The 12,075-nt window shown below is 37.0% G+C and overlaps 1 protein-coding gene across 2 annotated transcripts in view; it reads right to left on the bottom strand.

Moving 5' to 3' along the window:
* Exoc4 (exocyst complex component 4) overlaps positions 1-12,075 on the bottom strand; it is a 765,522-nt gene that overhangs the window by 535,243 nt on the left and 218,204 nt on the right. For both annotated transcript variants that reach the window (XM_027950110.2, XM_027950111.2), the window contains exon 9: positions 4,610-4,698. In XM_027950110.2, coding sequence (XP_027805911.2) covers positions 4,610-4,698 — 89 coding nt within the window. The remainder of the gene's footprint in view (positions 1-4,609; positions 4,699-12,075) is intronic.

Genomic DNA, 12,075 nt, shown 5'->3' on the forward strand with positions numbered 1-12,075 from the left:
TCAATTATCTTATTCTCCTGAAGAATTAGACATTAAACCAGAGAAGCTTATGTTCAAGGTAAACATTCATTAAAACTAGTATCTTTCTTCACCTAGAACACTTCTATATAGCTAAGCAGCACAATGAAGCATTAGAGAGGCTCAAAACAACAGGAAGTCGATGATTAACATAGACACATACACAAGCTAGATTTCCACCTGTTATTTCACACACTTGGAAGTCGCACCCCCACCTTCTCAGCCCAATTGCCAACGGTAGACTATATAATGAACCATCTGTACCGTAGCAGCTAGAGCCAATTGAGATGGGTTGATAATACCAAAGAAATCTCATTTTTACATTCTTTTACCCCATTCGTATTATTAGACTGAGTAAAATTTTAATTGCATGATAAATTGAAAGCACTGGCAGGAACTGAACTTTTCTAAAATCTGAGCTTTTTAATTCTACTTTGACAGTCTTTGTGGTGGATTTCTTTGCTGCTACCCTGCAACAGAAGGAAAGGTTGACCCCACAAACCAAACCATTGGGAAGCGAAACCTATGTGGTGGTAATAGAAAAGACAAAAATCTTTTGCCAGTCTCTTATGATTTAACTGAACTATCCAATTATGTTTTTTTCAAGGGGAAGCTGAAATGCAGATCTCACTGTAGTCCTTGAACTAGTCAGATTAATGAAATAACTGAAAAGGGATGACAGTTTTTAATGGAAGATGGGTGTGATTTCCTCTTTTTATTCCTGCTGAAATGTTAAAAGCATTTGTCAGAAAAACTTTTGCTGCTATATGAAACAGCATCAAACTTTTACAAAAACTAGTTGGCTGATCCATGCTCTCATCAAATGTATGATGTATCACCTCTACTAAAGTACGTTTTTTAAAATATTTTTTTAGTTGTCAATGGACTTTATTTATTTATATGGGATGCTGAGAATGGAACCTGGTGCCTCACACATGCTAGGCAAGTGCTCTACCATTGAGCCATAACCCCAGCTCCACTAAAGTACTTTTTAATGATTATCATGAACATGATGTCTTTGCTAACTGTTTCTCTCATGTAACTAGAGATACTCCTTCTGTCTTGCTGAATAATGTAAGTGCAATAGACTTGAGCCTGAGACATGCATATTTCAATGAACTACCTACAGGATGGGAAGATTAGATTACAGTGATTTTTTTAACTACCTCAAAGAATAAAATTTCTCTGCAGCTAAACTGGATTATAAAATGTTTTTCAATTATACATAACAGTTTCCTCCTGGGTCAGACAGTACAATGGCAACTCTTCTGCTTAATAAAACTTATATATAATGAAACTGCAGAGGAAAAAAAATACGCAGAGCCTTGACTTTCTTAACCCATTAAGTCTCTCAAGTTTTCAATTCTGTTAACGTAATAAATATTCAAATAATAATCCAAAGCCACAATAAGTAGTATAGTTGTTGCTCAACTTAAGTTTCCTTACAAGTTCCATGTCTAGGACAATGGGACAAAACAACAAACTTGAAAGTGAATGGGAACCTATAAGGCTGATATTAACTATCAGTGTCCCACCTCCTTTTAGGGCCCTCCTCCCTCTCAATGGTGACCTCTCTATCCTACTTTACATTTCAACTGTCCTCTTCACTCTGTCACTAACTCAACTAGTGTCTATCAAAAAATTATTGCACTAGGCACTGTATGAAGCACAGGAAATAAAATGTTGCAGAACTTCTGTTTTATGGCAACTTAAGCAAGTGAGCTTTGACTTATAGTATCCAAGTACTCAGAACAGTAAAAATGTGTCATGAACACATTTCAGGGCCACAACCCCACAATATGTGTGTGTTTGCAGAAGACTGAGGAGAGAAAGAGCCAGCAAGGAAACTCATGAGAATAAGTAATGACTAAATTTAACCTAAAAAGCTAATCATAAGTAGGATTTAGTCATAAAAGATAACACAAGGATAAACGAAATGTGTGTGAAAACTCTGGAGTCACGGTACTAGAAATTAACACTGGAAGCGACATAAGAAGGCATAACATTCACTCTATGGTAGATACATTTTTAAACACACACTTTCACAACCACCTCATGGGGTAGGTCCCATTACTTTTATCCCCTTTCAGAGAAAAGAAAAGGAGGCATAGGGGTCATGATGCTTCTTCAAGGATGTGAGGCTAGTAGTAGAGTTAGATTTTAAAATGTGAGTAGTCTGAGCTCAGAATCCCCTACTCTGCATTACCATGCCACACTGTCTCTGAAGAGATCATGGAAAGCTGAGGGCATCTGAAAATTGGGCCATGTGGCTACAGCACAGAGTATTCACTACCCCTATTGTATAACAAAAAGAAGAAAGTGTGAGGAAACAGCCATTTATCCTAGTAGCTAATAATCCTTGATCTGGGTGAGTGACAGTTTCTACTGCTGACCCATTAATTATATGGTCTCTTTTCATCTCAAAGAACCACGTGAAATGCTTCACTATGGTGTGGAATATGGATACAATAGGAGGTTATATGGGGTAGACCAGGGGACATATAGGAACTCTGTATTTTCTACTGAATTTTGGTGTGAATTTAAAACTGCTATTAAAATATTTATTAATTTAAAAACAATAAAATCATCAGGATTCAAACTAAGGGGCAGGAGGAGGGGGTGAGGCTTTGTCACCATTAAAGGAACTTAATATAATAGAAGACAGGTAGAAAAAAAACATTCCTTCACCACCACTGCAGAGAGACCAAAATCAGGACATTGTAAGGAAGATACATTAGCCCTAAATAACCTGCTATAACCCTAAGTGACATTTCAACCACTATCCCAACTCCAACAGGAACATGTTGTTACCATCATTTTATCCACACTTTGCCGCCCTCCCTACTCCCCTGGGAGGTGCTGCCTGCTAGACCTGGGTTGTCCCCTCTTTAACTGCTTGTCCAACCACAGAGCTGGTCATTCACAATTTTAACTATTCTCTCTGTACTCCTCCAAGAAACACACTGTATGCTTTCCAAAATGTACAATAACATTTTAAAATTAAATAAAATATTGGCAGGTCTCTTTTTCCCAGTACTTTAGAACATATTTCTAGGCTTTCACTTTGGGGTACCATATATATAAGCAGTGGAACAATTACTATGATATAAGTGAGTGAGCAAAGCTGTATGAAAAAAATTAGAGATTATTAGACTGATCAGTCTAATTCATTATTATAAGCCCATGTGGAGGTGAGATGACAGAAGTCTTCAACCAGAAAAGGTGACTGGTTACTTCACAGTACTTTGATGTGGAACTATGATGAGTCTTAAAAACTAAATATTTAATTGTGCAGGCTAGTCACTGAACAATGCTTCAAAGTATCAAAACTAAAGTGGTCATACCTGCCCCTCATGAACAAAATCCAGAATTCTAAAATAATTACAATAATCACTCTCTTCTCTTAATTCCTCTAACAATTCTATATATACAATCTACTTAGTTACTCCTATGTACTTCCTCACATTGTTGGTGAGGTGTCTGTGTCTCTATGGGTGTATGTATAGTTGTGTGAATACAGACATCTCTGTGAGTAATAAAATCGACAGTGGTCAAGTCTCTTTCATAAAATTGTATAGTATTTGTCTGTAACCTGTACACTTATTATTGTTACCTTAAATTATCTTTAGATTACTTAAAATATCTAATATGATGGATAGGCTATATAAGTAGTTGTTATACTGCAGTGTTTAGGGAACAGTGACAAAAAAAAAAAAAACTCCTATAATTATTCAGTATACATGCAGAATCCACCATGGACTGTGGAGGACTGACCACAGACAAACAGACACACACACACACACACACACACACTCACACACATACACACACACACATACCTTACTTTCACAACTGGATCTTAAGGTTTTATCTTTTATTTCTTTGTACCCAACTTCAGTTCCTTCTAAATCCTATGATGTCTTACACTTAGCAGGAACTCACAAATCTTTCTTAATTAATTAATGTATCATAATTACCATTTTTGATCCTAAAAGGAAATGTTATTAGTTTGATTTTTATTTATTTATTTTATATTTCATTTCCAAACTATTTTCTTCTGCAGATATGCAGTAAAACACTCTAGTAACCACAGATGGGTAAGAAGAATCCCATGTATCCCAGTCATATTGATTAGACCATACTATATAGAGGCATCCTTCTTCCCTTTAAACAATGACAGAGATTGTATTTGCTCTTTTCCAAATCTCACTTATGCCTGCCATATTATTGAAAGTGTCAAAAAGAAAACAATAACAAAAGGAATAGTAACAGTGGCTACCACAGAAGACTGGCATTCTACTGGACTGTGATTGGACTTGTATGCTAGCTAAGCAAGAAGAACCTAACCACTTCTGTGTCACTTAGAATCCCTGCTTGAATGGTAGCAGATCTGGAAGTCTTCTGGCTGTAGTAATAGTTTTATTTGCTTGGCAGGAGAGGCTGGGAAATGATAGAAGAAATAGATTATCAAGTCTTTAAATGTTCTGATCTAGAAAGAATCTTCTGAATGCAGATCATGAATTCTTATGCTATAAACACTTCAGATCTTCCTCCAGAAAATTAATATTTTCAGAGAAGGCCCATTACCTACCTTGAAGTTCTCCACTCCGACTATAGAGTTCCCTTCTCTGCTCCCGCAAATAGGCACTCATACTGATAGCATGAGAGGACGATTCAAACCTGCAGTGAAACACAGGAAACGAGTGCTTAGTTAGGTGTGTCCAGTTCTGGATTTCCAAAAGTATTCTACTCTGGTCTGTGTGATGTTTGATCATCATGAAATTTTGGCTATATGAAGACAAGGCCAGAGACAGCTGCTCAGAGACCACGGTTTATGAATGATATTCCAGGATAATCTCCACTATAACAGTATTTAGATTTTTTGCTTATCCTCCATTTTAACAGATACAACTCTGATCTTCCTCAATTTACCTTTGCCTTCAGAAAATGATCAAGCTTTGCCTGGATTAGTACACACCCAGCAACAAGATCATCCTATAAAATGTCATTCTAATTATGCTATTACCTAGCTCAAAACCCACCAGTAACTGCCAGTTGCCACCACAGGCTTATTTACCTCTCAGAGCAGAACTCATACCTTTCTCATTTCCTCAGGTGAAGGATTAGTACAACAGGCTTCACTATAAATGATGCTGAATAATGAAATCAAATAAGTAAGGCAATTTTGGCATTTTGTTCTTAAATGCCTTAAAAAATAATGTCATCAAATGGCTATAAATTTTTTGATCTGCCACTTACCACCACATAAAATACTCTCAAAACTACCATGCTACCAAGTGTTTCCAAAGGTTGAAAATATGAGAGGCAGACTTACAGTATACAATGGGTCTATAAAGCTGAAATAAACAAAACAACAATGACAAACCAGTTTCAAGGAGAAACATACAAGTGAGGAACAGAAAACAACCTGTTAAACTCTGACTATATCAAACAGTAAATCCTTTAATATGCTAAGAGATTCCATTTTGAACCTGAGAGTTTCAAAGGCAGGATATTAGGCTGATAAAGAAGGTATCCTTCTAAGAATTACTGAGGTGTAAAAAACATGAAAGAGCAGAGTGATAATGGAATAGATCTCTGGCAACATGAAAGGAGCAGCATCATTCCCTTAATTAGGTCTCTATATCCATTCCTAACAAGGAAGGGGAATACCAAGACTGTAGTGTGTGAGGCAAATACTTGGGTAATTTGATTCTCTCTCTGCACCCTACCAAGAAGGAAGGAAGGCAAAGAGTTCTGCACATCAAAAGTGCCACCTGCCAATAAAGTGCAGAAGAGAAGCCACTGACCTCCAAAAAGCATGCTGACAGCTATTGATCAGAGATGGCAAGGGAAAAAAAATAAACTCTTGAGCAAAGAATACAGAGGCATACTTTGAATAGTAAGACAGAACTTAAATACACTTAATTAACCTTGGCTGAGGGCAATTAAAGAGGGTAATAAAGTCCTTCATAGATGTGATAAAAACAGATTACAGCTCTCCAAAATCTTACTCCTTTGTGACTGAATATATTTTTACTACTCAGGATTTCTTTTTATGTTTGCAACAAGTCACAGATTGATATAATTTTATAGTAAAAGAGGCAATAGAGATTACTCAGTCTCACCTTCTTATTTTATAGCCAAAGGCACTGAGGCCTACCAAGACAGGAGACCTGCTCAGGCATGCACGGCTCATTAAAGGTGGAACCAACACCAGAAACAGGCAAATCTGTAATAACTGTATAATTCTGTGCTAGTGCTGAGTTTTTATCACTGCCCAATAATAATACATGTATAACAATTACTTAAGTTAATTTGATCATTTCCAATAATTTGTTTGTTTTTCCCCCTATACCACAAACCACAGAATAGTGGCTAAATGTTTGAAAATATACACATGGTCTGAGGTTGAAAGTTAGAGGTGAGATCTAAGTGCTTGAAATCTAAAAACCCTGAAGATTATTTTCTGCAATAAACCTACATCTAGAATGTAATAAAGGGGAAGAGAGGTGGAGGGGAGGAAAAAGTCTGGTTATGCTGCATCTCAGTCTTAGTTGCCACAATCAACCACTTCTTCCTTCCATTATATTTCTTACTTTATGCCATATCCCCAGTTCCATCTGGTGTTTTACTTTCTTACTCCCTCTTTACTTAGCTATGCACTCAAGAAAAGTGGCTCCCTCTCCAGTTGGAAACCAGGTAGCAGAGATGAATTTGCCTAGTTTAAGACAACTTCAACTTCCAAGAGATTGGTTTAGAACTGAGCCAAAGACCCAATTCTAGAACCTGAGGGGAAATAGCAGAGGGGATATGCTACTGTCAGAAAAATATTAACAAGTGGATAATTAGTTATTACTAAAAACATTTGAAGATTTTAGACTATGTCTTACAAAGTGAGTTAGTCATAGCATGTAATCTGTCAATAATACTCCTAGATATTAACTCAAATAAGTACAAACCTGTACATGGGTATTTATATCAGGCTTTATTCATAACTGCCAGAAGTTGAAAGCAACCAAGATGCCCTTCAGTAGCTAAATAGATATATCAGTGTTGGTACATCCACACAAGGAAATATGACTCATCAAATCTAACAAGCCATGAAAAGAAGTAGAACAATCAATTCATACTGCTAAACAAAAGAAACCAGTCTGAAAAGATTATGTAAAATATGGTTCCAACTACAGGACATGAGGGATAGGTGGCAAAACTATGGAGACTATAGAAAGATCAGTAGTTCTCAGAAATTAGGGAGGAGGTATGGAAAAGTAGGTAGAGCACAGAAAAATATTTAGAGCAGTACGACTGTTTTGTATGACACTGTAATGGTATACACATGATATTATACATTCCTCAAAAACCCTTAGAATTATACAACACAAACAATGAACCCTGATGTAAACTAAACTATTAGTTAATAATGACATAACAAATATTGGTCCATCAACCATAACAAATATATCACACTAATGCAAGATATTAATAGGGAAAACTGGGGGGAGAAGTAAGAGAACACTCTATATTTCTTTATTTACTTTTCTCTATAGCTAAATTTGCCCTAAAAAAATAAGTACATATATTAAAAATGGTTTTAAAAAGATGCACAGGAACTAACTCATCCTGTTTCCTTGGCATCACCCTCTTGATTGGAATGGAACTGATGCAAACACATTATAATCACAATAGAAAACACTACTGATTTCTCTGGTAAGAGAAGGTAGAGACACAGAAAGGGCTGGGTGCTTTATGATATTGTAGCAATGAATAAGGAAACCTCCATATTTCTCTACATGGTATGAAATAACGACTTCCTTATAATTCCATCTGTTCCATTTAACATCTTATATTACTTGCAGCCCAGAGCATTTAAACGGATACTGCATCTATTCAAGGAGTAAAACTATTTAAAAAGAATTGCAGGGGGAATCCAAGATGGTGGGTCAGAGGGAAGCAGCATTCTGTGTCATCCCACGACCCAGGTCTCAACTAGTAGGAATACTGATTTGCTGAGAGTGACAGAGGACCCCTCCATAGCTGATCCTGGGCATGAATCATGGCTGCCATGCTGTGAAAGGTCCCAGGCCTCAACATTAGAAAAGGATTCCTGACAACTCGCCCACTTAGGTCTCATGGGTGACTTAACGGGACCACCGGCATCAGCACTTGCACAGAATTCCCAGACACCACTTCCACAAAGGACACTCATCCAATACTCACAAGCAGGAACTCTAGCCGCCACCCCCATGTGGACCCCTGTCTACCAACATGGGGCTCCTCTGGTCACCTCCATCTTGGGACTTGGCAATTACCATCATAGTCCACTACTCGCAGCAGTCTGCCTGCACCTGGGGACATCACAGGCTCTGAAGAAGCGGACAGCTGCAACACTGAACATCACAGAGCTCATCTCTGAACGCATCGCACAGGCTCCCCACACCCAACCTGATGCCTCATCCCTGAAAGCAGCTGCCTTCATCTTGGGCCACCTCCATCACCATATTTAGTTGGATCAACTTCCAGTTTTCAACACCTAAGAGCCAGGTACCCATAGTTTTTAAATTCACCCCAATCCTAGCAGCTGCTAACTCAGCAGAGCAACTGCCAATTCAGAACTGCACTAGGTGACAGGTGGTCAGGCACCAGAGTGCAACACACAAGACCCCTCCCTCCCCCCAAGGAAAGGTTCCTGATTAGGAAGGAGAAGGGAGAAGGTGAGGGAGACAGCTTTAGAGACTAATTTAGAGGGCAAGAACTATGAGGTCCACAGGGAAGACGAGGAGATAAGACCTGGAGCTCACATCACAGGAGCAGACCCCAAAGGAGATCCTTGAGGTGCAGTCTCCCAACAGGACCAGCGGGTGCCATAGCCCACTTGCAGGTGCCCTGAGCCCAAGACCAACCAACCCTTACATACTTGGAACCCCCACCATCCTGAAGGCAGAGATACCAACTAAGAACAGACAACCCCACCTGTTGGATGAGAAGGAAAACAGAAAACACACTGATCTCAAACCAAAACTATCCTTGTTTCTTCCTTGGAGATGATTTTTTTCTTTCTTCTCCCTCTTTATTCTGCCGCCATCACATCCCCAACATATGTGAAACCAAGCACTTTTCATGAATTAGGATATAGAGCACTAAGACAACTGAATAGTATATTACAGTTGTGTGGTATATTCTTTCTTCTTTTTTTTTTTTTTTGTTTTCTCTCCAATTTTTACTATTTTAACATTTTTTTATTTTTCTTAATATATATGTGTGTTTGTTTAATGTACTTTGTCTTCCCTCTTACTTGTCTACCTAAAATTACTTCCTCTCTATTCTTCTGCTACTAACCTTCTTCTTTAGATTTCTCTTTCACACTTCCTGAGATATAATAACTCTATATCCTCACCTCATACCTCCTCAGCATATCTTCCTACACCTCATCAACAGTTCTTTGCCCACCATCAGAAACTGTAAACCCTTTTACAAACCTACTAATTATATTGTAGATAATAATTTAATTCACCATTTCTGTACATTGTGACCAAACGGTAAATGTCTTAATAACAACTCTTTGTTTTTAGGTGGTATTTTGTTTATATTGGGATCTGTTAACATTGTCTTCCCCTCAAAGGAGAGGTATTGAAACCCTTCAAGGGCACTATAAGCCTTCATGGTAAAAACAGTAATGCCTCAGATCCACAGAGCTAGAAATAAAGACACACAAGCAATATGAAAAGACAAGGGGAAAAGATGCCCCAAACAAATCAAGATACCACGTTATTAGAATTCATGGCCAGCACAGCAGATAAAAGGACAAGAGAAGGAGTTCAAGATATACATAATTAAAATGTTCTATGAATTAAAGGATGATATAAGAGAGTAAATACAGGTAGCAAAAAAACATTTCAGCAAAGTGCTACATAAGCAAATACAGGAAGCAAAAGTTTACTTCAATAGGGAGATAGAGATTCTTAAGAAGAACCAAACAAAAAAAAAAATCCTTGAAATAGAAAAACAATAAACCAAATAAAAAGTTCAGTTGAAAGCATGACCTATTGGAAGACAAGACCGCAGACAATAAATACAATACATATAAACTTGAAAAGAATGTAGACCAGAGTGAAAATGGTAAGAAACCAGATTAGCAGAACATTCAAGAAATATGGGATAGCATAAAAAGACCAAATTCAAGAGTTATTGGGATAGAGGAAGGCATAGAGTTCCAAACCAAAGGAATGAACAATCTATTCGACAAAACAATATCAAAAAATTTTCCAAACATAAAGAACAAATTGGTAAACTAAATTCAAGAGGCTTACAGGACACCAAATGTACAAAATCACAACAGACCCCCACCAAAGCACATTATAATGAAAATGCCTAACATACAGAATAAGGAGAAAATATTAAAAGCCATGAGAGGAAGGAATCAAATTACATTTAGGGGGAACCAATTAGGTTACGCACAAAGTTTTCAACCCAGACCCTGAAAGCTAGAAGATCCTAGAACAACATATATCAACCTCTGAAAAAAAATGGATGCCAACTAAGAATCTTATATCCAGCAAAATTAAGCTTTAGATTTGATGAAGAAATAAAAACCTTCCACGATAAAAGGTGAAAGAATTTATAGCTAGAAAACCTGCACTACATCCTTGGCAAAATATTCCATGAAGAGGAAATGAAAAACAACAATGAAAATCAGCAGAGGGAGGTATTACACTAAAGAAAAAGCTAATCAAAGGAGAAACCAAGTCAAGTTAAGTAACAAAAGTCAGCAAAAATGGCTGGGAATACAAATCATGTCTCAATAATAACCCTGAATGTTAATGGCCTAAACTCACAAATCAAAAGTCATAGGCTAGCTGATTGGATAAAAAATAAAAAGATCCAACAATATGCTGCCTCCAAGAGAGCCATTTCATAGGAAAAGACATACACAGACAGAAGGTGAAAGGTTGGGAAAAATCATACCACTAACATGGACTGTGGAAGCAAGCTGGGGTTTCCACCCTCATATCAAATAAAATAGACTTTGAACTGAAGTTAAACAAAGGGACAAAGAAGGATCTTTCATACTTCTCAAGGGAACCATACACCAACAAGACATAACTATTATAAATATATATGCCCCAAATAATGGAGCATCTATGTTCATCAAACAAACTCTCCTCAAGCTCAAGAGTCGAACTGATCACAACACAATAATTCTGGGTGACTTTAACACACCTCTTTCATCACTGGATAGACCCTCCAAACTAAAGCTGATCAAAGAAACCATAGAAGTCAATAACTTAGACTTAACTGACATATTTAGAATATTTCATCCTTCAAGAAGTGAACACACTTTCTTCTCAGCAGCACATGGATCCTTCTCTAAAATGGACCATACATTATGCCACAAAGCAACTCTTAACAAATACAAATACAAAAAGTAGAGATACTACCCTGCATTCTATCACATCACAATGGACTGAAATTAGAAATCAATGATAAAATAAAAAATAAAAACTACTCCAACACCTGGAGACTAAATAATATGGTACTGAATGAACAATGGGTTGAAAAAGACATCAAGGAAGAGACTAAAAACCTCCTAGAAGTAAATAAGAACACTGGTACAACATATCAAAATCTCCTGGACACAATGAAGGCAGTACTAAGAGGAAAGTTCATTGCATGGAGTTCATTCCTTATATGAAGAAAAAGTCAACAAATAAATGACCTAACACTACATCTCAAAGCCCTAGAAAAAGAAGAGCAAATCAACACCAAAAGCAGCAGAAGACAGGAAATAATTAAAATCAGAGCTGAAATCAATGAAATTGGAACAAAAGAAACAAATGAAAAAATTGACAAAACAAAAGGTTTTGTTGGTGTATGTTTCCCTGGAGCAGGGAAAAATATAAATAAAAGTGACAAACTCTTAGACATGCTAACAAAGAGAAGGAGAGAGAAAACTCAAATCACTAACATATGTGATAAAAAAAGGAAATATCACAACAGACACTATAGAAATACAGAAGATAATTAGAAATTATTTTGAAAACTTGTACTCTAATAAAA

The sequence above is a fragment of the Marmota flaviventris genome, chromosome 1, assembly GCF_047511675.1.
Source record: "Marmota flaviventris isolate mMarFla1 chromosome 1, mMarFla1.hap1, whole genome shotgun sequence".
In the NCBI taxonomy this organism is placed as follows: domain Eukaryota; kingdom Metazoa; phylum Chordata; class Mammalia; order Rodentia; family Sciuridae; genus Marmota; species Marmota flaviventris.